The sequence below is a fragment of the Oncorhynchus mykiss genome, chromosome 9 (genome assembly GCF_057628025.1).
Source record: "Oncorhynchus mykiss isolate SJ-2025 chromosome 9, ASM5762802v1, whole genome shotgun sequence".
In the NCBI taxonomy this organism is placed as follows: Eukaryota; Metazoa; Chordata; class Actinopteri; order Salmoniformes; family Salmonidae; genus Oncorhynchus; species Oncorhynchus mykiss.
The window spans coordinates 72,864,800-72,891,221 of record NC_143030.1 but is presented as its reverse complement, the minus strand read 5'-3'; the positions used below and the strand labels follow the sequence as shown (position 1 = coordinate 72,891,221).

The window sequence follows — 26,422 nt, the reverse complement described above, 5'->3', positions numbered from 1 at the left end:
GTACAGGTGTTTTCAATTTTTTAAGCCCATAGCCATGTGTGTGAGGTGTATACTTTTGTTTCAAAGTAGATTTGTTTAAGACTACCCAGAAACACTCTGTGTGACGCTGATTTAGCCCACTGCAGTAAAAGGTTAAAGAACATTTTAAATCCTTGCTGCTTGGTTGATTGAAGTCGCCAATACTTTCCCACTCTGCAATAGCCCCCTTACCGCATGCCCCTAGCCCCTTAAACTGATGTTTAAACTCAGTTGCAGGGTTCCTATTCCATTTCCATGGATAAAACAGGGACTATCCGAGAACTATGGTCCAATGAGTATGTAACATTGTTAGGATGTACATGTTAGTCATTTAGCAGAAGCTCTTATCCAGAGCGACTTACAGGAGCAATTAAGGTTAAATGCCTTGCTCAAAGGCACATTGACAGATTTTTCACCTCGTCAGCTCAGGGATTGAAACCTTTTGAGTTACTGGCCCAACGCTCTTAGCCGCCAGGTTACCCTCCGCCCGCTATGTAGACGGTGATGCCTAGTTGGCGGCAGCTGCTGTACTGTGCGTGAGAGTGGGGAGCAAGACGGAGCATTAAACAGTATTACTTACCCCTGTCAAGTCCTCTCAGGTCTTCACAAGTGCATAGGGCATAGTTTAGGGGTTGATTTGGGATCGGACCATTGTGTGTGAGAGTGGGGAGCAAGACGGAGCATTAAACAGTATCACTTACCCCTGTCAAGTCCTCTCAGTTCTTCACAAGTGCATAGGGCATAGTTTAGGGGTTGATTTGGGATCGGGCCATTGTGTGTGAGAGTGGGGAGCAAGACGGAGCATTAAACAGTATCACTTACCCCTGTCAAGTCCTCTCAGTTCTTCACAAGTGCATAGGGCATAGTTTAGGGGTTGATTTGGGATCGGGCCATTGTGTGTGAGAGTGGGGGAGAAGCAGTGTTTCTTTGAGGCTGTGTGCTGATAACTGTTCCTGTGTGTATTTCTACTGTACTCAGTGTCTCTCCAGTGGTCCTTCCAGTACCATCCAGTGCCAAATAACTACAGAGTCCGATCTCCCTCCAACCCCCCCTTTCTCAACCCTTTACTACTGTCAGTGTGTGGTTAGCTGTATATGACTGTATGTGACTCTCCTATTTTATTCTAATGCTGTGTGATAATGATAAGATGATTATTGTCAAAACAAAATGACCTACATGTACATATTTACCTGTATTCTTTCTCTTGCGTTCCATTAGTTTGTCTGTCTTAGATTATATTGGAAATTATGCCTCAGCCAAGAGTGACAGACATGGAGAGACAATGTTAGAGGGGCCAGGGTAAGGTTCTACAAGTCTGTTGGGTATTTAATATGAACTTTAACAGGTTGTAACCTCTCTCATTCCCTCCTCCTCCTGCTCCTACTCCTCCTCCTGCTCCCTGGTCCCCTTCGCCGATCTGTCTGTATTTGTATTGAATCAGTCGTGTGCTGTGGCAACACTTTTCTGCCTATTTCCCCCTTTGTCTTATACCTCTCTCTCTCTCTCTCCTCTCTTTTTATCTTGCTCTCTCTCAACCACAAGTTTCTTTGCAGGTACAAAGGAGTTTGTCACATTTCTCCCGTCTGCTCTAAAATAACAGAAACAAACCCCTCCTCCCACAGTCTACCTTTTACTGTTACTAAAACACTACGCACATAAAACCTATACTAAACATTGACCTTCTCTCTCAATGTGTATACATATATAAATGCAATATTATACATGTATATACATGCATATAGATTTATGTGTGTATGTCAAGCAACTCTCTCCACCCAATGCCAGTCCTATTGCTCCAAGGGCTCTCGTCTGAGTCTCTTCTACCTTTAGAGACATTTCTCACTACTTCTAACAGTTTGGAACCTCTTTTGCTTCTCTGTTTGTGTGTAGGTGTCTATAATCAGTCTGGTAGCTAATGCACTGGGCTACTCGGATCTAGGTCCTATTAAATCACTAAGGACACTAAGGGCCTTGAGACCCCTCAGAGCCTTGTCACGTTTTGAAGGGATGAGGGTAAGATCCAAAGCTAAGTAGCTAATCCTTACGCATGCCCATTCAACAGTATTAAAGCATGCTAGAAAGTGAAATATAAAAAAAAGTAACCAAACTATTTTTTTTTTATGACAAAAACATTCCAAAATTAATTTATTGGGGGATTTTTTTTAAATATAAACTTTAGGAAACTAGCCAAGACAAGAAGTCACCTTTCCATGCACACAAATCTTTTACCATACTTCACATACTATTTATATATACACGTCGTGATGCAGCTGGGAGTGTGAAGTAATGTTGCATATTAATGCTACAAAGTGATACAGTAATACCATTAGAAACTATTTCCCTGGTTTTGATTCAATCTTTAAAAAATACATCTAAATACTAATTGATATTTTCTGAATTTCCACTATCTACAGGAATAAAAATAAAATAGAGAGTGGAACTAGAGGAATATGTCACAAAGCAGCCTCATCACATAAAAACAAAGTTCCTCATCACATAAAAACAAAGTTCCTCATCACATAAAAACAAAGCAGTCGCATCACATAAAAACAAAGTTCCGCATCACATAAAAACAAAGCTGCCGCATCACATAAAAACAAAGTTCCTCATCACATAAAAACAAAGTTCCTCATCACATAAAAACAAAGTTCCTCATCACATAAAAACAAAGCTGCCTCATCACATAAAAACAAAGTTCCTCATCACATAAAAACAAAGTTCCGCATCACATAAAAACAAAGCTGCCGCATCACATAAAAACAAAGTTCCTCATCACATAAAAACAAAGTTCCTCATCACATAAAAACAAAGTTCCTCATCACATAAAAACAAAGCTGCCTCATCACATAAAAACAAAGTTCCTCATCACATAAAAACAAAGTTCCTCATCACATAAAAACAAAGTTCCTCATCACATAAAAAGAAAGCTGCCTCATCACATAAAAACAAAGTTCCTCATCACATAAAAACAAAGCTGCCTCATCACATAAAAACAAAGTTCCTCATCACATGAAAACAAAGTTCCTCATCACATAAAAACAAAGCTGCCTCATCACATAAAAACAAAGTTCCTCATCACATAAAAACAAAGTTCCTCATCACATAAAAACAAAGTTCCTCATCACATAAAAACAAAGCTGCCTCATCACATAAAAACAAAGTTCCTCATCACATAAAAACAAAGTTCCGCATCACATAAAAACAAAGCTGCCGCATCACATAAAAACAAAGTTCCTCATCACATAAAAACAAAGTTCCTCATCACATAAAAACAAAGTTCCTCATCACATAAAAACAAAGCTGCCTCATCACATAAAAACAAAGTTCCTCATCACATAAAAACAAAGTTCCTCATCACATAAAAACAAAGTTCCTCATCACATAAAAACAAAGCTGCCTCATCACATAAAAACAAAGTTCCTCATCACATAAAAACAAAGCTGCCTCATCACATAAAAACAAAGTTCCTCATCACATAAAAACAAAGTTCCTCATCACATAAAAACAAAGCTGCCTCATCACATAAAAACAAAGTTCCTCATCACATAAAAACAAAGTTCCTCATCACATAAAAACAAAGTTCCTCATCACATAAAAACAAAGTTCCTCATCACATAAAAACAAAGCTGCCTCATCACATAAAAACAAAGTTCCTCATCACATAAAAACAAAGCTGCCTCATCACATAAAAACAAAGTTCCTCATCACATAAAAACAAAGCAGCCGCATCACATAAAAACAAAACAGCCTCATCACATAAAAACAAAGCTGCCTCATCACATAAAAACAAAGTTCCTCATCACATAAAAACAAAGTTCCTCATCACATAAAAACAAAGCTGTCTCATCACATAAAAACAAAGTTCCTCATCACATAAAAACAAAGTTCCTCATCACATAAAAACAAAGTTCCTCATCACATAAAAACACATTTTTGGGGGGCGGGGGGGGGGGGGGGGGGTGGTTAATGATTGGCTCGAGAGATAAGGTGAAATTATTATTAGTTAAAGCTCCATGTAAACCAAGCCAAACTACATATCATTTCATAAAGCATTTGAATAAACAATTCGCTGTTCATTTGGCCTGATTCTCAATCTCTGCTGCTTTGATTCTCAATTCCCCTACCACTACCTGCACCCCACCTGGTTGTTGTCATCCTCCTCTATCTCTTTATCACATGTAGTCCTTTTCCATCTCCCCATCCTTAGACTGGTTTGAACTTACTACCCTCTCCACCTCAGTTTAGTCCTCCACCACCAACCTCCACCCCACCCTGCCTCTCCTCCTACCCTTCCACTGCTCACTCCATCCTGACCCAGTAGATCTGCTGGGCCTGCAGCAGGTCTGTCTGTCTGCTCCTCTTTGTGTCCTGCTTGTCTGGGACTGAGAAAGGAACCACACATACACTCCACACTCACATTGTTGTGGGTGTGGAATATTTGCTAAGCTTCTGCCTGTGTCTTTGTGATCATCACTTTGTGTTAAATGACTGAGATCTTTAAGGGCTGAATTGCAGAGATCGGTTAAGTCATGTCAGTTAGTTCAAAGTAGACCAGACACCTGAAACTGCCAGCCCGCGGGCCAGATACGTCTTAAGTAAATGCGGACCAGATTCAGCATCTTAGCTTGTTTGTCTTCTTCTTAACCCTAAGTCAGAAGCTTAGGAAATATGCTGATAGGCTGCCATCTCACAAGGCATTACTGTCGCCATGTCATAACACGACACGTTGCATAGCAACCATACTGCAGGTTTTATAGAACTTCCTACTTCCTGCTTCCTATTGCCTTCCACTCCCGCTAGGTCGAAAATATACAGGTTAAGACAACTTCATCACAGATTTGGGACAATAGTTGCAAAGAGTTATGGGATATTTGAATCCCATTGTCTTAACCTTTGTCATCTTCAATCTAGCTTTTATTTCCTACTTCCTGCTTCCTGTTGCCTTCCATTCCCACAGGAAGTGAATCTGGGAGGCAACATTGTTTAGCACACTGGAGCGCTCTCTTATATTGTATCTTAAATCTTATATTTTCTTTTAATAGAGGAGTGAGTTGGGTTGGGTGGGCAGCAGGGCCGATATTATATTAACCTATTAGGACAACACTAGTCTTTCTTAACCCCTAGACAGTCGCAGAGCATGTCTCCTCTTCCTCTTCATAATGTCCCAAAAATGACAGACCAGGTGTGGTAGACTAGAAGTGTGCCATGCACCACTGTTAATACGCTACAGGAGAGGTTAGCTAGCTAATCATCCATTTGACTGACATTTCCATTCATACTGAAGTGCCCATCCATACAAATATCCACTGGCTAAAATATGACAATGACGTTGCAAATACGAGCTGATGACATCACAAAACCTTTTGGCCCTAGATAGGCTTTATGGTTGTTTACTACTATACTTATGAATGAGTTCACATCACCAAACGTTTACATGGCAGTCTGGTTTGTCCACTTTGCTCAGAGATGAGACTAACGTAGAATTAGAAGGATTCTGTTTCTATGGCGGCTAGACTGGTCAAAATTCCAATATAATATTTTGGCGAAAAAAATCATGGTACATTCTTAAAGGAACGTTGTAGTCAAACATTGCGTTACCCCTATTAATGATCTCAATCAATGGGAGTGTGGTAGGAGGTGACGGTGGCCCAGTAGGCTAACACTTGTAGCAGTGAAAAAGCAAACACAATGTAATTAGATCCTGTCTGTACTTACTCACCAATTCAATACAATGTTGTCTACTGTATGTTCATCAATTGATTTGCCTATTTTTTTTTTCTTTACCTAAATGGAAGATTGACAAATCAAAGTGGTAAATAAATGGATAGGGAATTACGAGAATGGAGAGATGACACTGACAACCATAATAATGAAAGAGATTCTGGAGAGTTAGAATGTTGAGAACTCTTGCTGACTTGATCTTCCTGGCTGTGGTCATGGAAGGTTGTGATTGGAGGAGGCCAATGCAAGTCAACAGCTCTGAGAGAGCAGCATAACACAGCTTTCATTTGAATATATTGCTATGCTTAACATGCAATGATGCAATGGGCTGTTCCTACCTACCTGAATGCCTATAGTCACTTGTTAAATGCTTTATCTGTTACTATGCTGCTTTGTAGCCTCATTGTTACTTTTGAGCAATGCAATGTACAAGAATGACACAGTCACCAAGTCATCCTCACACTTGTCTTACTACAGATTTTCTAATGAGCTTGCACTCTAGTCTTTGGTTGCATTTTAATGTTTAGTCACAAAATATTTGTTGTATTATTAACTTAAAATGTATTTAAAAAATACCTTCTAGCTGCATCATGTCAGACTTGCAGCAGACACATTAGCAGGAAACAGATCCTGAATTACAGACCAATCACACAGAGACCTCAGAACCATATAACAGATGCCTGAGTTCTTAGAACATAGGTCTGAGTTCTTAGAACAGAGGTCTGAGTTCTTAGAACCTTAGAACAGAGGTCTGAGTTCTTAGAACAGAGGTCTGAGTTCGTAGAACAGAGGTCTGAGTTCTTAGAACCTTAGAACAGAGGTCTGCATTCTTAGAACAGATGTCTTAGTTCTTAGAACAGATGTCTGAGTTCTTAGAACAGAGGTCTGAGTTCTTAGAACAGAGGTCTGAGTTCTTAGAACCTTAGAACAGAGGTCTGAGTTCTTAGAACAGAGGTCTGAGTTCTTAGAACAGAGGTCTGAGTTCTTAGAACCTTAGAACAGAGGTCTGCGTTCTTAGAACAGATGTCTTAGTTCTTAGAACAGATGTCTGAGTTCTTAGAACAGATGTCTGAGTTCTTAGAACTGATGTCTGAGTTCTTAGAACAGAGGTCTGAGTTCTTAGAACAGATGTCTGAGTTCTTAGAACCTTAGAACAGATGTCTGAGTTCTAACTCTACACAATCCATTCTTGACTGTTCTTAAATGTTGTGTCCAAAGATACCCAAGTGTCAAATCCACTTGTCTGATACATTATAATATATAGACAAGAAATCTTTTGGCCAGTTATCTCTCTATCCAAAACATTTCTCTATCGGTTTTTTTATCGATTTGAACGGTTCTTGAAATTGCACCACAATGCCATGTAACAACACGCATGTACTCAAATTGCCGATGCACATTATGAGCTTTTGAAAGCCATTTTCCCTCATTGTTTTGATAAGGTTTTTGATTTTTGATAAGGCATGAACCATTTTATTATATAATGCATGGCTAATATTACCTTGAACACTTTGAATCTTTGAAACAAGTCAAATTCTACCGCCTCAGCAAGTAGTTCATTCTCTCAGCATGTGTGCAGTGATGTGTTCTCCTACAGATGTAGGAACTTAATTCAAGCCCGTTTGCTACAGAAGGAAAATAATCCTGCAGTAACAAGAAATGTGGATTATAATTAATATAATTATTTTTGTAAGGATTGATACATTTTTCATTAAGACATATCAAGTCTGACATTTTAATTTGGAAATGACTAATGACTAATTACTAATGACTAATTACTAATGACTAATTACTAATGACTAATGACTAATGACTAATTACTAATGACTAATGACTAATGACTAATTACTCATGACTAATTACTAATGACTAATTACTAATGACGAATTACTAATGACTAATTACTAATGACTAATGACTAATGACTAATTACTAATTACTAATTACTTTAGATGCCTTTTAAAACCTTCCCTACAAGTTTGCATTTCCTGCCGTGCAGAACAATTCTCAGCAACAAAAAAAGAGTTTGAATTAAGATCATACGTGAGAGGTGGGAGGTGTGATATTACTGTCATGATACGGTATACTGCTAACTCCAGGCATTGTGACCATTCCTCTCAAAAGGTAGCTTTCTCTTTACAGCTTCTGCATTTTTCATGACAGATTCTTACGTGTATTATTAGAGGTCCAAGCACAATGAATAGCCTATGTGCCTTATTTGCATTCTAATTCAGTTCAATTCAGTAAGATATTTTTATAATCTGTTTTTGGGTTACTCACACAGAAAGAAATTGGCACCCAACAACCTGAAGGTTCCCTTTGTGGCCATGTGGTGTTTATCCAACCGCAGGGCCATAGCAGACAGTTAGCAGCCAGTAACTCCATATTCCATAATCATTCAAGACGAACAGTCAAAGGCCTGTACTTAACGCTTCCAATAATACACATCCTGTAGAGAGGAGAGTACCGATGATGTCATCACTAACATGTTTAACTGTAAGAGAAGAGTGTACCTACATTTTAGGTTATGATAAAGACAGCCAGTTGTGCAAGTCATATTTTTCCAAGAACCAATGGGTAAATATCAAGAATTAAAATGACCATTGAACAGCTCCCCCTGACGGTAGCTTTAAGTAATCAATGCAGGGTCCTGCACATTGCTGAGAGAACACTGCTCCTGAAGCTCAGTCTGCACTCTATCTGCCTGTCTGTATACAAGGAGGGAATATGGCTCCACAAACCAAGTCTGTCAGCTAAAAACAGACGACATGCATGCTCACCTCAGCCGTGCCTGACAGCTGCTGGTCTAGCGTTCAACCCCACAGTGAGCTAGCGTTCAACCCCACTATGCACCACAACACTGAGCTTAATGCACATCAGTGTATGGAAGGGCCGGTCGGTCCGGAGATAGAAGCTGTTAAGGGGGCTAGCCGTGGGTGTTATGGAAATGGGAAGCAGTCTATGGGTTGCGTCTCAAACAAATGGCACCCTATTCCCTATAAAGTTAACTACTTTCTAGCAGAAAGTGCACTGCTTTTTACCAGGGCCCACAGGGCTCTACCAGGGTCTATAGGGCTCTGGTCAAAGTAATGCACTATACATTATAGAGAATGGGGTGCCATTTAGGATGCATCCTATGGATAAAACTGCTTTCCATTGCATCACGTCTGGGTGCGTCTGGGTGGGAGGTGTTTTAGGAAAAGGGACAAGGGGAGGGAGGGAGGGTGGTGAATGTTTGGGAGAAGATGAGGCTGCATACTGGCATGGCAAAACAGTTGTGGTTCAATTAGTTTAAGACAGTTCTATGATCTCAAAAGGAAAGTGGGGTGTATGTATGTATGTATGTCTGTCTGTCTGTCTGTCTCTCTGTCTGTCTGTATGTATGTATGTATGGATGTATGTATGCATGTATGCGCAGACCCCTTGGGTAGTCCTAGTCGTGTTCTCAATCAGATCAAATACAATTCATTCTAATTATAACAGAACTGATAATACTCTTTCACTGTTATACTATAGGTTACTATACTATATTATACTTGTACTATAATAATGATGCACTATACTGTACTGTACTACAGTATACACAAACACACTAAAAATGATATTCTAATTCTAAACAGTACTATAGTACTATACTTTATACAACGTTATGTATCATAATAACGTTAAAACACCATTTGTAATATGACTCGATAATGGAACATAGTACATGTCAGTTTTTTCTGCCACTTTCTCCATTATGATGCCATGACAGTATGCAGCTGCTCTGAGGGGGGTTGATAGGTATCATCATGGAGTATGTTTTGAATCTCTCACACTGTCCTGTCCTCCTGTCTCCCCTGTCTAGGTTGTAGTCAACGCCCTGGTGGGAGCCATCCCCTCCATTATGAATGTGTTGCTGGTTTGCCTCATCTTTTGGCTGATTTTCAGTATCATGGGAGTCAACTTGTTTGCGGGCAAGTATTACTACTGTTTCAACCAGACAGCAGAGGAGTACTTTGATGCCAGAGAAGTCAACAACAAGACACAGTGCCTGGCCCTCATTGAACAGAACTTCACTGAGGTCAGGTGGAAGAATGTCAAGATCAACTTTGACAATGTTGGCGCCGGATACCTGGCTCTGCTTCAAGTGGTGAGCCTCTCTCTCTCTCTCCCTCTCTCTCTCTCTCTCTCTCTCTCTCTCTCTCTCTCTCTCTCTCTCTCTCTCTCTCTCTATATATATATATATATATATATATATGTATAACTCTCTCTCTCTCGCTCTATATATATATATATATATATGTATAACTCTCTCTCTCTCTATATATATCTCCGTCTCTCGCCCCACACCTGTTTGTTCGCTGTTTCCATTTTGTCATGTTGTCTCTTCTTCTACTATGCATGTTTTATTCTCCCTCTTCCTTCCATCATCTTGCACAGTTCTCTTCCTCGCCGCTTCCTCTCTCCCCCTCTTCCTCTCTCCCCCTCTCTGTGCACATTTCTGTTTTTCCACATGTGCACATTTCTGTTTTTCCACGTGCACATTTCTGTTTTTCCACATGTGCACATTTCTGTTTTTCCACGTGCACATTTCTGTTTTTCCACATGTGCACATTTCTGTTTTTCCACGTGCACATTTCTGTTTTTCCACATGTGCACATTTCTGTTTTTCCACGTGCACATTTCTGTTTTTCCACGTGCACATTTCTGTTTTTCCACATGTGCACATTTCTGTTTTTCCACATGTGCACATTTCTGTTTTTCCACATGTGCACATTTCTGTTTTTCCACGTGCACATTTCTGTTTTTCCACGTGCACATTTCTGTTTTTCCACATGTGCACATTTCTGTTTTTCCACATGTGCACATTTCTGTTTTTCCACATGTGCACATTTCTGTTTTTCCACATGTGCACATTTCTGTTTTTCCACATGTGCACATTTCTGTTTTTCCACATGTGCACATTTCTGTTTTTCCACATGTGCACATTTCTGTTTTTCCACATGTGCACATTTCTGTTTTTCCACATGTGCACATTTCTGTTTTTCCACATGTGCACATTTCTGTTTTTCCACGTGCACATTTCTGTTTTTCCACGTGCACATTTCTGTTTTTCCACATGTGCACATTTCTGTTTTTCCACATGTGCACATTTCTGTTTTTCCACATGTGCACATTTCTGTTTTTCCACATGTGCACATTTCTGTTTTTCCACGTGCACATTTCTGTTTTTCCACATGTGCACATTTCTGTTTTTCCACATGTGCACATTTCTGTTTTTCCACATGTGCACATTTCTGTTTTTCCACATGTGCACATTTCTGTTTTTCCACATGTGCACATTTCTGTTTTTCCACGTGCACATTTCTGTTTTTCCACGTGCACATTTCTGTTTTTCCACATGTGCACATTTCTGTTTTTCCACATGTGCACATTTCTGTTTTTCCACATGTGCACATTTCTGTTTTTCCACATGTGCACATTTCTGTTTTTCCACATGTGCACATTTCTGTTTTTCCACATGTGCACATTTCTGTTTTTCCACATGTGCACATTTCTGTTTTTCCACATGTGCACATTTCTGTTTTTCCACATGTGCACATTTCTGTTTTTCCACATGTGCACATTTCTGTTTTTCCACGTGCACATTTCTGTTTTTCCACGTGCACATTTCTGTTTTTCCACATGTGCACATTTCTGTTTTTCCACATGTGCACATTTCTGTTTTTCCACATGTGCACATTTCTGTTTTTCCACATGTGCACATTTCTGTTTTTCCACGTGCACATTTCTGTTTTTCCACATGTGCACATTTCTGTTTTTCCACATGTGCACATTTCTGTTTTTCCACATGTGCACATTTCTGTTTTTCCACATGTGCACATTTCTGTTTTTCCACATGTGCACATTTCTATTTTTCCACACGTGCACATTTCTATTTTTCCACGTGCACATTTCTTTCCATGAACAAGCCCTTCTCCAGGACACATCAGATTTAGGTTTGAAATGTACATTTTTGGTATTTTGAATATTCTAAGTTAATCGGATCTCTTTGTCTCCAAAGGCAACATTCAAAGGCTGGATGGACATCATGTACGCAGCCATAGACTCCAGAAGGGTGGAGGACCAGCCCATCTATGAAGACAACATCTACATGTATATCTACTTCGTCATCTTCATCATCTTTGGATCCTTCTTCACCCTCAACCTCTTCATCGGTGTCATCATTGACAACTTCAACCAACAGAAGAAAAAGATAAGACCTATTTTCTTACCTCCTCTCCTCCTCCTCCCCTGTCTCTTTTTGCTAAATTCTATAGCATATTATACGCCTTGTTGTAAAACATCAAGGCTCATACATGCCAATAACAAGTTTTAAAGCATTATTCCTGAATATAAAGTGTTACGTTCAATGACATTTGAAAGCAAGGTTGTGGTCTATTCCATTTAAATTCCAGTCAGTTCAGGAAGTACACTGAAATTCCAATTCTAATTTTCTTCAATGCTTGTCAATTAGGAAAATGTGGACTTTTCTTATGTGGAAATACTTTCTTATTGACTGAAATTGAAATGGAATTGACCTCAACCCTGTTTGAAAGTAAAACAGTTGAATGTAGTTATTTACACTGTTTGAATACTGCTCTGAACATGTAGAAGTGCAGCATACAATAATGGTCCATTGTATTATGGGTTGGGGTTGGGGTTGGGGTTAGGGTTGGGCTAATTTGTTAGGGATGGGGTTGGGGTTGGGGTTGGGGTTAGGGTTGGGCTCATTTGTTAGGGATGGGGTTGGGGTTAGGGTTGGGTTCATTTGTTAGGGATTGGGGTTGGGGTTGGGGTTGGGTTCATTTGTTAGGGATGGGGTTAGGGTTGGGTTCATTTGTTAGGGTTGGGGTTAGGTTCATTTGTTAGGGATGGGGTTGGGGTTGGGTTCATTTGTTAGGGTTGGGGTTAGGGTTGGGTTCATTTGTTAGGGATGGGGTTGGGGTTAGGGTTGGGTTAATTTGTTAGGGATGGGGTTGGGGTTAGGGTTGGGTTCATTTGTTAGGGATGGGGTTGGGGTTAGGGTTGGGGTTAGGGTTGGGCTCATTTGTTAGGGTTAGGGTTGGGGTTAGGGTTGGGCTCATTTGTTAGGGATGGGGTTGGGGTTAGGGTTGGGCTCATTTGTTAGGGATGGGGTTGGGGTTAGGGTTGGGCTCATTTGTTAGGGATGGGGTTGGGGTTAGGGTTGGGTTCATTTGTTAGGAATGGGGTTAGGGTTGGGCTCATTTGTTAGGGATGGGGTTGGGGTTAGGGTTGGGGTTAGGGTTGGGTTCATTTGTTAGGGATGGGGTTGGGGTTAGGGTTGGGCTCATTTGTTAGGGATGGGGTTTGGGTTAGGGTTGGGGTTAGGGTTGGGTTCATTTGTTAGGGATGGGGTTGGGGTTGGGGTTAGGGTTGGGGTTAGGGTTGGGTTCATTTGTTAGGGATGGGGTTGGGGTTGGGGTTAGGGTTGGGGTTAGGGTTGGGTTCATTTGTTAGGGATGGGGTTAGGGTTGCGGTTGGGTTTGGGGTTGGGCTCATTTGTTAGGGATGGGGTTGGGGTTGGGGTTAGTGTTGGGGTTAGAGCTCATTTGTTAGGGATGGGGTTGGGGTTAGGGTTGGGGTTAGGGTTGGGTTCATTTGTTAGGGTTGGGTTCATTTGTTAGGGTTGGGGTTAGGGTTGGGTTCATTTGTTAGGGATGGGGTTGGGGTTGGTTGTAACCAAATGTGTGTGTGTCCCTATTCTTTAGGGTTATGGAAGCGTTTCCCAAACTCGTTCCTCAGGACCCAAGTGGTCCACGTTGTGGTTGTTGCTCCAGCACTACACAGCTGATTCAAATTATCAAAGCTTGACATTGATTTTTTGAATCAGCTGTGTAGTGCTAGGGCAAAAAACACTAAACATACACCACTTAGGGTCCCCAGGACTGAGTTTGGGAACCAAGGGTTAGTTAGGGTTAGGGTTGGTTGTAACCAAATGTTTGTGTCTCCCTTTACTTTGGAGGTCAGGACATCTTCATGACAGAGGAACAGAAGAAGTACTACAACGCCATGAAGAAACTGGGTTCAAAGAAGCCCCAGAAACCCATTCCCAGACCACAGGTTGGCTGTTGCTCCTGGCCTTTTTTAGCCTGGCTTTTTCATGCACTTTATTGGCAGTAAAAATCACTCCATATTTGTTTATCCAGCTCCGCACTTAGAGTGTGGGACCAGGCTAGGTATGTATGGTGTGGAACACTGCCACACACATGAGGCTGCTGAGAGGAGAACGGCTCATAATAATGGCCGAAATGGAGTATGTGGAATGTCACCAAAAACATGGACACCAAGGAAACCATGGGTTTGATGTACTTGATACCATTCCATATCTCCACTCCAGCTATTTCCACGAGCCCGTCCTCCCCAATTAAGGTACCACCAACCTCCTGTGCTGCCACAACATATTGAAATCAGTATTTTCAGTATTTCATTGTTGACGTAGCACTGTGTATTATGTTAACACTGAAATGCTGAAATATGAATTTCAATCCATTGTGGCAGTTTTTCCCTTCGATTAACAAAATGTGTGTTTTTGCTGTTGTTGTTCTTGTGTCTGTGTGTTTGTGTCTGCATGAGTACATGTGTGTGTGTGTGTGTGTGTGTGTGTGTGTGTGTGTGTGTGTGTGTGTGTGTGTGTGTGTGTGTGTGTGTGTGTGTGTGTGTGTGTGTGTGTGTGTGTGTGTCTCTGCATGCGTACTTGTGTGTGTGCATGGTGCCTTGTTGTTGTCTCCTTGTCTCCACAGAACAAGATCCAAGGGTTGGTGTTTGACTTTGTGACCCAGCAAGTGTTCGACATCTCCATTATGATGTTGATCTGCCTCAACATGGTCACCATGATGGTGGAGACAGACGACCAGTCGGACGAGACGGAGAACATCCTCTATTGGGTCAACTTCATCTTCATCGTGGCATTCACCACCGAGTTCGTCCTGAAACTTTTCGCCCTGCGCCACTACTACTTCACCAATGGCTGGAACGTGTTCGACACGGTCGTCGTCGTCCTGTCCATCGCGGGTGAGTGGAGTGGGGCTGTGTCTAAAGTGGCACCCTCTTCCTTATTTAGTGCACTAAATTTTGACCAGGACTCATAGGACTCTGGTCAAATGTAGGTCACTGTATTGGGAAGGAATAGGGTGCCATTTTGGGCGCATACTGTACAAAACCATGGTCATAGAAAGCCTCCGTAGACTCAGCCAGACTTTGGTTTATCTACTGAGTACTCTTTTTTTAATGTTACGTTTATTTAACTAGGCAAGTCAATTAAAAACAAATTCTCATTTACAATGACGGCCTACACCAGCCAAACCCGGACGACGCTGGGCCAATTGTGCGCCGCCTTATGGGACTCCCAATTCATGGCCGGTTGTGATACAGACTGGATTCGAACCAGGGTGTCTGTAGTGATGCCTCTAGCACTAAGATGCTGTTCCTTAGACTGCTATGCCACTCAGGAGCATAGACAGTGTATCTTTCATACACAGTATATTTGGGATTTCCTATCAAACAGATCAATAAATTACAGGTCTTGGATCTTACTTCGATCACTCTTTTGTTGCTGAGAATTTTCCTGCACCACAGGAAATGCAGATAAGCTTTGTGATTTACATAAATTCACTGAAAACCCACACTAACACGCGGTTATATTAACTGACTTGCCTAGTTAAATAAAGGTAAAATAAAACAGCCTACCGCATACAAATGGCAGAAACACATAGAACAGAACTGATTTAAGATGTCTTTGGTACATAATTGGTCTAGCCTATACTGCAAAATGTAACTAATTTGAGTAATCGCCTTTGGGTGTGGACTGTATTATTATGCATACTGGATGGACTGGTTACCTGATGCTACGCTCCACAATGAGTCTGGGAGAGAACGTATAGCCCTAGGCAATGCTGTTGGTTCATTGATTGTGCAGGGCAGCTTACAGTTAGCCTACAATTAGTGCATTTGTATTTTATTTTGAATAGTCTAGTAATTAATTGGGTGACACATTACCTTTAGCTATACAGAATATCTCAGCACCGTGCGTTTCCATCTCCTCCTCTCTGCCCTTTAACCTTTCTCGAACGCGCAGACGGCCTGTCAAATAATTTTGTGAAATATGTTTAGTTGCAAAAACATATTACTATTGATGTTCCCGAACAGGTTTCATTTGGTTTCCCAAATGAAGCACTGGGTAGCTGCAGGAACAATGTTGTAGAGCCCATGGCATACAGAGTTCTGGTGGAATATCACCTGTCGGGCAGCGAGAGCATGCTCCTCAAACAGGAATATCACCTGTCAGGCAGCAAGAGGCAGGAATATCACCTGTTGGGCAGTGAGAGCATGCTCCTCAAACGGGAATATCACCTGTCAGGCAGTGAAAGCATGCTCCTCAAACGGGAATATCACCTGTCAGGCAGTGAGAGCATGCTCCTCAAACAGGAATATCACCTGTCGGGCAGTGAGAGCATGCTCCTCAAACAGGAATATCACCTGTCGGGCAGTGAGAGCATGCTCCTCAAACAGGAATATCACCTGTCGGGCAGTGAGAGCATGCTCCTCAAACAGGAATATCACCTGTCAGGCAGTGAGAGCATGCTCCTCAAACAGGAATATCACCTGTCAGGCAGTGAGAGCATGCTCCTCAAACAGGAATATCACCTGTCAGGCAGTGAAAGCATGCTCCTCAAACAGGAATATCACCTGTCAGGCAGCGAGAGCATGCTCCTCAAACAGGAATATCACCTGTCGGGCAGTGAGAGCATGCTCCTCAAACAGGAATATCACCTGTCGGGCAGTGAGAGCATGCTCCTCAAACAGGAATATCACCTGTCGGGCAGTGAGAGCATGCTCCTCAAACAGGAATATCACCTGTCGGGCAGTGAGAGCATGCTCCTCAAACAGGAATATCACCTGTCGGGCAGTGAGAGCATGCTCCTCAAACAGGAATATCACCTGTCGGGCAGTGAGAGCATGCTCCTCAAACAGGAATATCACCTGTCGGGCAGTGAGAGCATGCTCCTCAAACAGGAATATCACCTGTCAGGCAGTGAGAGCATGCTCCTCAAACAGGAATATCACCTGTCAGGCAGTGAGAGCATGCTCCTCAAACAGGAATATCACCTGTCGGGCAGTGAGAGCATGCTCCTCAAACAGGAATATCACCTGTCGGGCAGTGAGAGCATGCTCCTCAAACAGGAATATCACCTGTCGGGCAGTGAGAGCATGCTCCTCAAACAGGAATATCACCTGTCGGGCAGTGAGAGCATGCTCCTCAAACAGGAATATCACCTGTCGGGCAGTGAGAGCATGCTCCTCAAACAGGAATATCACCTGTCGGGCAGTGAGAGCATGCTCCTCAAACAGGAATATCACCTGTCGGGCAGTGAGAGCATGCTCCTCAAACAGGAATATCACCTGTCGGGCAGTGAGAGCATGCTCCTCAAACAGGAATATCACCTGTCGGGCAGTGAGAGCATGCTCCTCAAACAGGAATATCACCTGTCGGGCAGTGAGAGCATGCTCCTCAAACAGGAATATCACCTGTCAGGCAGTGAGAGCATGCTCCTCAAACAGGAATATCACCTGTCGGGCAGTGAGAGCATGCTCCTCAAACAGGAATATCACCTGTCGGGCAGTGAGAGCATGCTCCTCAAACAGTTAATGCGTGGAGTGAAATAAGTCTTCTTTATATTTATTTCTCAAAGCACATGACCCACTATATATCTGAAGTAGCCTACAAAACTAGGAAAGCAAATGACCCACTATATAATTGAAGTAGCCTACAAAACTAGGAAAGCACATGACCCACTATATAACTGAAGTAGCCTACAAAACGGGCTGGTAGGAAAGCACATGACCCACTATATAACTGAAGTAGCCTACAAAACTAGGAAAGCACATGACCCACTATATAACTGAAGTAGCCTACAAAACTAGGAAAGCACATGACCCACTAATATAACTGAAGTAGCCTACAAAACGGGCTGGTAGGAAAGCACATGACCCACTATATAACTGAAGTAGCCTACAAAACTAGGAAAGCACATGACCCACTATATAACTGAAGTAGCCTACAAAACTAGGAAAGCACATGACCCACTATATAACTGAAGTAGCCTACAAAACTAGGAAAGCACATGACCCACTATATAATTGAAGTAGCCTACAAAACTAGGAAAGCACATGACCCACTATATAACTGAAGTAGCCTACAAAACGGGCTGGTAGGAAAGCACATGACCCACTATATAACTGAAGTAGCCTACAAAACTAGGAAAGCACATGACTCACTATATAACTGAAGTAGCCTACAAAACTAGAAAAGCACATGACCCACTATATAACTGAAGTAGCCTACAAAACTAGGAAAGCACATGACCCACTATATAACTGAAGTAGCCTACAAAACTAGGAAAGCACATGACCCACTATATAACTGAAGTAGCCTACAAAACGGGCTGGTAGGAAAGCACATGACCCACTATATAACTGAAGTAGCCTACAAAACGGGCTGGTAGGAAAGCACATGACCCACTATATAACTGAAGTAGCCTACAAAACTAGGAAAGCACATGACCCACTATATAACTGAAGTAGCCTACAAAACTAGGAAAGCACATGACCCACTAATATAACTGAAGTAGCCTACAAAACGGGCTGGTAGGAAAGCACATGACCCACTATATAACTGAAGTAGCCTACAAAACTAGGAAAGCACATGACCCACTATATAACTGAAGTAGCCTACAAAACTAGGAAAGCACATGACCCACTATATAACTGAAGTAGCCTACAAAACTAGGAAAGCACATGACCCACTATATAATTGAAGTAGCCTACAAAACTAGGAAAGCACATGACCCACTATATAACTGAAGTAGCCTACAAAACGGGCTGGTAGGAAAGCACATGACCCACTATATAACTGAAGTAGCCTACAAAACTAGGAAAGCACATGACTCACTATATAACTGAAGTAGCCTACAAAACTAGAAAAGCACATGACCCACTATATAACTGAAGTAGCCTACAAAACTAGGAAAGCACATGACCCACTATATAACTGAAGTAGCCTACAAAACTAGGAAAGCACATGACCCACTATATAACTGAAGTAGCCTACAAAACGGGCTGGTAGGAAAGCACATGACCCACTATATAACTGAAGTAGCCTACAAAACGGGCTGGTAGGAAAGCACATGACCCACTATATAACTGAAGTAGCCTACAAAACTAGGAAAGCACATGACCCACTATATAATTGAAGTAGCCTACAAAACTAGGAAAGCACATGACCCACTATATAACTGAAGTAGCCTACAAAACGGGCTGGTAGGAAAGCACATGACCCACTATATAACTGAAGTAGCCTACAAAACGGGCTGGTAGGAAAGCACATGACCCACTATATAACTGAAGTAGCCTACAAAACTAGGAAAGCACATGACCCACTATATAACTGAAGTAGCCTACAGAACGGGCTGGTAGGAAAGCACATGACCCACTATATAACTGAAGTAGCCTACAGAACGGGCTGGTAGGAAAGCACATGACCCACTATATAACTGAAGTAGCCTACAGAACGGGCTGGTAGGAAAGCACATGACCCACTATATAACTGAAGTAGCCTTCGGCCGGTAGGAAAGCACATGACCCACTATATAACTGAAGTAGCCTACAGAACGGGCTGATAGGAAAGCACATGACCCACTATATAACTGAAGTAGCCTACAGAACGGGCTGGTAGGAAAGCACATGACCCACTATATAACTGAAGTAGCCTTCGGCCGGTAGGAAAGCACATGACCCACTATATAACTGAAGTAGCCTACAGAACGGGCTGGTAGGAAAGCACATGACCCACTATATAACTGAAGTAGCCTTCGGCCGGTAGGAAAGCACATGACCCACTATATAACTGAAGTAGCCTACAGAACGGGCTGGTAGGAAAGCACATGACCCACTATATAACTGAAGTAGCCTACGTCCGGTAGGAAAGCGGGCGGCCTCCATTCGCTATTTGACTGCATACAAAGGACATGTACAGTATTTTCCCCCTGCTCTGTTCCTTCCCATTTGGGCCATTCTACATCTAAACTAATGTTGCATATGAATAAAGACCAGATTAAATTGAGAATATATGATCCCTTGATGAGAAAACAGCTGTGCAGCCTGAGGCAAGGAACAGAGCACCACTTTCTTGTTACTTTCTCAAATCATCGGTAGTCTATAGTCACATTATGCTGCCCCTATATGTTTTGATTCTCAGGTTTGTATCATTGACAACTATAGTTGCCAAATAACTCAAAATCTAGCAGACATATAGGACCTGTTTCAAATGATCACTTTTATGCTCAACATAGCTTCTTATTATGCGCACTCGCATGGAGCATAGATAACATAGCACTACAGTAGGCCAACTCATATTCTGTTCTTCTGAAAAAAAATATTAATATCATAATGTTTCTTTAGACCTGACTAAAATATATAATGGATATATTGTGATGGTGTATATTACATTTATTTATTATATATTTTTAAATGTAGATGTTACAAACGCACCCATCAAAGGCTTGTAATGCATGGAGGCCTACAGATGCTAAACATGTTTCATGTTGTTAATTAACAATCAATTACAGTGAGACCGGCAGTCTTTTGCATGACAATGACCGGCTGACAAAATGTCATGACTGCCACAGCCCTAGTTGAGTCATGTCTGCTAACTTTGTTGTCCCTGGGTGTCTTGTCTCCTCCACCCTCTTCCTCCACAGGCATGTTCCTGGCTGACATCATTGAGAAGTACTTCGTATCGCCGACCCTCTTCAGGGTCATCCGATTGGCTCGAATCGGCCGCATCCTGCGTCTGATCAAAGGGGCCAAGGGGATACGGACTTTACTCTTCGCCTTGATGATGTCACTTCCTGCCCTGTTCAACATCGGCCTCCTGCTCTTCCTGGTGATGTTCATCTTCAGCATCTTCGGAATGTCCAACTTCGGCTACGTCAAACACGAGGCCGGGATAGACGACATGTATAACTTTGAGACCTTCGGGAACAGCATGATCTGCTTATTCATGATCACCACGTCTGCAGGCTGGGATGGTCTCTTGCTCCCAATCCTCAACTACCCTCCTGACTGCGACTCAACCATGGAGAACCCAGGTGCACCGTCTACAGGCAACTGCGGCAACCCCTCAGTCGGCATATTTTTCTTTGTGATGTATATCATTATTTCCTTCCTTGTCGTAGTCAATATGTACATCGCCATCATCTTAGAGAATTTCAGTGTAGCGACAGAAGAGAGCGCCGACCCGCTCAGTGAAGACGACTTTGAGACCTTCTATGAAATCTGGGAGAAATTTGACCCCGCCGCTTCCCAGTTCATCACCTTCGCAAAGCTGGGTGACTTCGCAGACACCCTGGAGCACCCTCTCCGCATTCCCAAACCCAACACCATCGAGCTGATCGCCATGGACATGCCCATGGTTAGCGGCGACCGCATCCACTGCCTGGACATCCTGTTTGCCTTCACCAAGCGTGTGCTGGGCGACAGTGGCGAGCTGGACATGCTACGCACGCAGATGGAGGAGCGCTTCGTGCAGGCCAACCCCTCCAAGGTGTCGTACGAGCCCATCACCACGACACTGCGCCGGCGCCAGGAGGACATATCCGCACGCTGCATCCAGAAAGCGTACCGCGCTCACCTCCTCAAACGGGGCTTCATCTGCAAGTACAGGCCCAAGACCAAGCTGGAGAACGGAGGGACCAACAACCAGGAGAAGAAAGAGAGCACAGCCTCCACCGCCTCTCTTCCCTCGTACGACAGCGTGACCAAACCTGACAAGGAGAAACAGGAAGAGAACGAGGGAGAGATGAGAGAGAAGGACAGAAATCAAAAAGATGAGCGGGAATCTAAATTTTAGTCAGGGTTCAGTGACTGTCATTATTACAATACTACACACAGCCAGAAGGGACTCTGAGCCCAATAAACAGACAAATGTATAAAAAATATAATTTGCAAGTTTAAAAAAATGTACGAAAACTACACTTTTTTTTTACAGACTTCAATTTAACACAAAATGAAGGATCGAGATTCGGCGTTGGATAGTTAGGGTCAGTTGAAGCAAAACACAGATGGCGATGTACATGTTGCCCACGATAAGAATTTAGTTAGGACACCATTATTATCACTAAAGGATTTTACTGCCTGATGATAAATGTCTTCTTTATTTCTTGGAAATAATGTGAGGAAGAACGATAATATAAATAATTATCAATAATAACTCAATAATAGTGTGCCCGCCATTGGCATTCTATATATTCAAATATATGTTCAGGATCATCGAAAAGAAGGGGGAAACCTCTGCAAACAAGATGGAGGGAGATTTATTGGCGCAAAAGAGTCTCTGACTGCCAGTACCCTGTGTGGACGAGCCCCTGCAGCGAAATGTCCACCACTATGGGAGCACCTCAGGAGAGGAACGGGACGGAACCTATGTTACAGAACCTTCTAGAACTGTTCTACTACGCAGTCTGACATGGTCTCTGTAACATCCACTTCCTGCACTGTCGTTCTTATCAAGTTTTAAATACGAAGAATGAACGTTTGGAGAAAGAAAGAAAACAGAACAGCAGACAAAGTTTTTACTTTGTCAGTTTGTGCTGAAAATACTTTTATCTTTACATTATTTGAGCAGCAAAAAAAATGAGAACAAATAACATTTAGCCCATGTCACACTGGTCTCTTTTCATCTTCTCTCGCTTAGTTATACTAACATAATGAAAAATACATTTCATACATGGGCTTTCATACTGTCACACTGGGTAGGGGGCACAAGTCAGTGTTTAGACTTGGGCTGAAGAAGGGTGGGGACTCGCTCTGACCGACTGAGTCTCAGATAAATGATTGTGCTCGTTCAATGCATAGATATGACTTGCATGAAGGCATGTTTTCATCAGGAATCATGCATGATGTAATCATAGTCCACGAGACACTAATTATCTTACTACTCTAATGGCTCGACCATACGTTTGAGGCAGTCCACTGGAAAAATGTTTATGAGAAATAGAACTGGAAAATGACTGGTATATATATGACACATATATGTCTATATATACAATATTGACGGAATAAAGTGGTGTGACCTACCGTTCACTATAATGTTGCTTTTCAACTGCCAGACCGATCTTTTTATGACGCCCATTTGGGATTTTAATTGAGTATGTAGTTACACCCTCAGAGGCAAACCTCTATTCTGGCACATTTATGAAAAACACAAAGTAGAATTTGATTAGATTTTCTTCTGAGCGGGACAAGCATAGTTGCTGCTGAGTTCTATCAGGAATATATCTTCAGAATAAGAATGAGGATGCACAGATTTCAAAGACACTTTTCAGACCGTTCTAAAGAAACCTAATCGGGGTCTTATTAAGAGACCCTGGTTTTTACATCAAATGTTCACTACCTTTACCTTTGTTGCTACGGTTACCACCCTTACCTGTGGTCTCCAACCAACTCCCTCTTGTTGTTGTGGCAGTACGAACAGGCAATGTTTGATGCCATATCCTGTATATCCATATCCTGTATATCCATATCCTGTATATCCATATCCTTCACAGATCAATGTCAGTTAAAATTCTATAATTCTCCTCCAATGCTTTGTCTGTCTGCGGACAGGGAAGAGTGAGACATGTATCAGTGGTACTGTAGGGGAGGATGATGGGAGATGTTGAAACAGCTGATATGTTGATGCTTCCATAGATCCTTTCTTCTGTTTTTTATTTGATTCACTTCTGTCCTCTGTCACTCCGTCAGTTCTCTGTTAGACTATCGTTCACTGTGGCCCAGTGGCACGTCGATAGACACTATGAGTTTCCATCTCTGAAGTATGTAGATGTCATCTGATCCAATGCAATCCTTCTCAGAAGAAAGCTTGAATTTCAAGCAGTGAGAATGTATGTGGCATAGTAGTTTGTATCCCAGAGAAAAATCTGCCAATTTTGCCCCTGTAAGTCGCTCTGGATAAAACCGTCTGCTAACTGACCAGATGTAAATGTAAAATGTAGTTCATCTATAAAGCAGCATAGACACATACAAGTGACATAGAAGTATGCGTGTACATAGAGGGGACCATGGAGGGGACCATGGAGGGTACATAGAGGGGACCATGGAGGGTACATATAGGGGACCATGGATGGTACATAGAGGGAACCATGGAGGGTACATAGAGGGGACCATGGAGGGTACATAGAGGGAACCATGGAGGGTACATAGAGGGGGCCGTGGGGGGTACATAGAGGGAACCATGGAGGGTACATAGAGGGAACCATGGAGGGTACATAGAGGGAACCATGGAGGGGACCATGGAGGGTACATAGAGGGGACCGTGGAGGGTACATAGAGGGGACCGTGGAGGGTACATAGAAGGGACCATGGAGGAGACCATGGAGGGTACATAGAGCAGCAGGACATGCTCAGCCACTCCTGGCATGATGTACTAAAGGACTGAAAGACGGTCGGCCATAGAAGGCTTAAGGGTTGTACAGTGGAGAATAAAAATATATCTGATTGGATAGACTTATTCAGGGAGGTGGGGATAGTATAACAAAGGACCAAAGGAGAGACTTAACAGAACCTCTCCTGGACCCTCCACAGTTTCTAGCCTGGCTGCCATGAATGCAAATGATCAGAGAAAGTCAAGATGGCAAGCGGGAGCAGCAGGGAAAATAGTGCTTATGCCTTCAGCAGGAGTGAGTGCTGAAAGTCCCATGTTTGTCAGTATATCATTGCGCTTTGTGGGACCTCTTCAACACTGTGTATAGTGTGTGGATGTTGGACCCAGGCTTGCATCATCATGTCATGTGCTAGCAGGCTATTATTTGATTGGTCACCTAGCTGTCTGTTTGATAAATGAAGAATCTGCCTGGGGATGTAAGGAGGTCAAAGTGACGTGACCTGTCCAACCGTCGTTTCCCACAGATCTTCTCTGTCTCTGCAGAATCAAATTCAATTAGACTTTTATCAGATAGGCCTCGTATGATCAACTCGTATCAAGTCATGATTCATGATTCACAGTAGAATCGTGCCTTTAAGAAAACGTGAGGCAGCTTTGAAGCTACTCAAATGAAACGAGAGCGAGCGCTAGGCTAGGCTGGGCCAAAGAGATGATTTAGATCCCTGTGAGTGACAGGCAGGTGAGACAGGTCGAGACATAACAATAACAGCTCCTCTAAAAGGTGTTTGCAACTTTTTTTCCCCACACAGGAGTGATGTAATGGTCGTTCATCTATACAAACATACAAACAAACGGATGCCTGGTCAGACAACAACATAGTATCTAGGGATGCACCATTGAAGCCATTATGGTGTGTTGAACACTGCCTGTACCTGATATCCCCATGTTTGTCTATTATTACTATCTAGAGGTCTGTTTACAATATAAAGACATGTCTACAGATAATGTCTGTCTGCTTGACTGCTGCACACTTAAAACCAAATGCATTCCCGATTTGATCGATCAATGACGTTACAACCATAAGAGCAAACAATGCCATCCAGTTTCAGCCCGTGCTCATTTTGGATGTCATGTTTTAGATGAATGATGTATCGATCAGTGAATTTACTTGGAGAAATAAAATCAATAAAAATATACATGTATGTGCAGTGCGGGCTATGATGACACAATCACTGAAAAAGAATGAACTTTTTAAAAGAAACTATAAATAATGTACTATATTCTTTTATTTTATCGGCATGCTTTGTTGTGTTTTTTGTAAATACTGAATTTTAAAGAGCTACCACTAATAATCTAAAATGAAACAATAACAGTATAGAACGACTTCCAGATATGCCCTTTGCCATACTTGTTCCTTTTGGGATTTTTTGTTGACACTTTTCACTTTGTTGACGGAAATTGAATGAAATATAGATATTATACAATACACAAAGAAATAGACATCTATACATATATATGTCTATATGTACAGTGCCTCTTTTCCACATATTGTTACGTTACAGCCTTATTCTACAATTGATTACATCGTCCCCCCCATCAGTCTACACACAATACCCCATAATAAAAAAGCAAAAACAGGTTTTTAGAAAATTTAGCTAATTTATTTAAAATAAAAACTTAAATATCACATTTACACAAGTCTTCAGACCCTTTACTCAGTATTTTGTTGAAGCACCTTTGGCAGTGATTACAGCCTTAAATATTTTGGGGTATGATGCTACAAGCTTGGCCCACCTGTATTTGGGGAGTTATTCGCATTCTTCTCTGCAGATCCTCTCAAGCTCTGTCAGTTTGGATGGGGAGCGTCGCTGCACAGCTATTTTCAGGTCTCTCCAGAGATGTTCAATCTGTTTCAAGTCCGGGCTCTGGCTGGGACACTCAAGGACATTCAGAGACTTGTCCCGAAGCCACTTCTGCATTGTCTTGGCTGTGTGCTTAGAGTCGTTGTCCTATTGGAAGGTGAACCTTCACCCCACTCTGAGGTCCTGAGCGCTCTGGTGCAGGTTTTCATCAAGGATCTCTCTGTACTTTGCTCCACTCATCTTTCCCTCAATCCTGACTAGTCTCCCTGTCCCTGTCGCTGCTAAACATGCCCCCTGCATGATGCTGCCACCCCCAAGCTACACCTTAGGGATGGTG

At 42.2% G+C, this 26,422-nt stretch overlaps 1 protein-coding gene across 3 annotated transcripts in view; it reads left to right on the top strand.

The window, feature by feature from the left end:
• LOC110532733 (sodium channel protein type 8 subunit alpha) overlaps positions 1–25,415 on the top strand; it is a 108,468-nt gene extending 83,053 nt beyond the window's left edge. For 2 of the 3 annotated variants that reach the window (XM_036988796.2, XM_090185310.1), the window contains exons 18-23: positions 1,909–2,031; positions 9,587–9,871; positions 11,786–11,977; positions 13,741–13,845; positions 14,526–14,796; positions 20,541–25,415. In XM_036988796.2, the coding sequence (XP_036844691.2) occupies positions 1,909–2,031; positions 9,587–9,871; positions 11,786–11,977; positions 13,741–13,845; positions 14,526–14,796; positions 20,541–21,691 (2,127 nt within the window). In that variant the 3' untranslated portion in view covers positions 21,692–25,415. The remainder of the gene's footprint in view (positions 1–1,908; positions 2,032–9,586; positions 9,872–11,785; positions 11,978–13,740; positions 13,846–14,525; positions 14,797–20,540) is intronic. The other variant, XM_090185311.1, reaches the window with a different exon arrangement.
• The last annotated feature ends 1,007 nt before the right edge of the window (positions 25,416–26,422 follow it).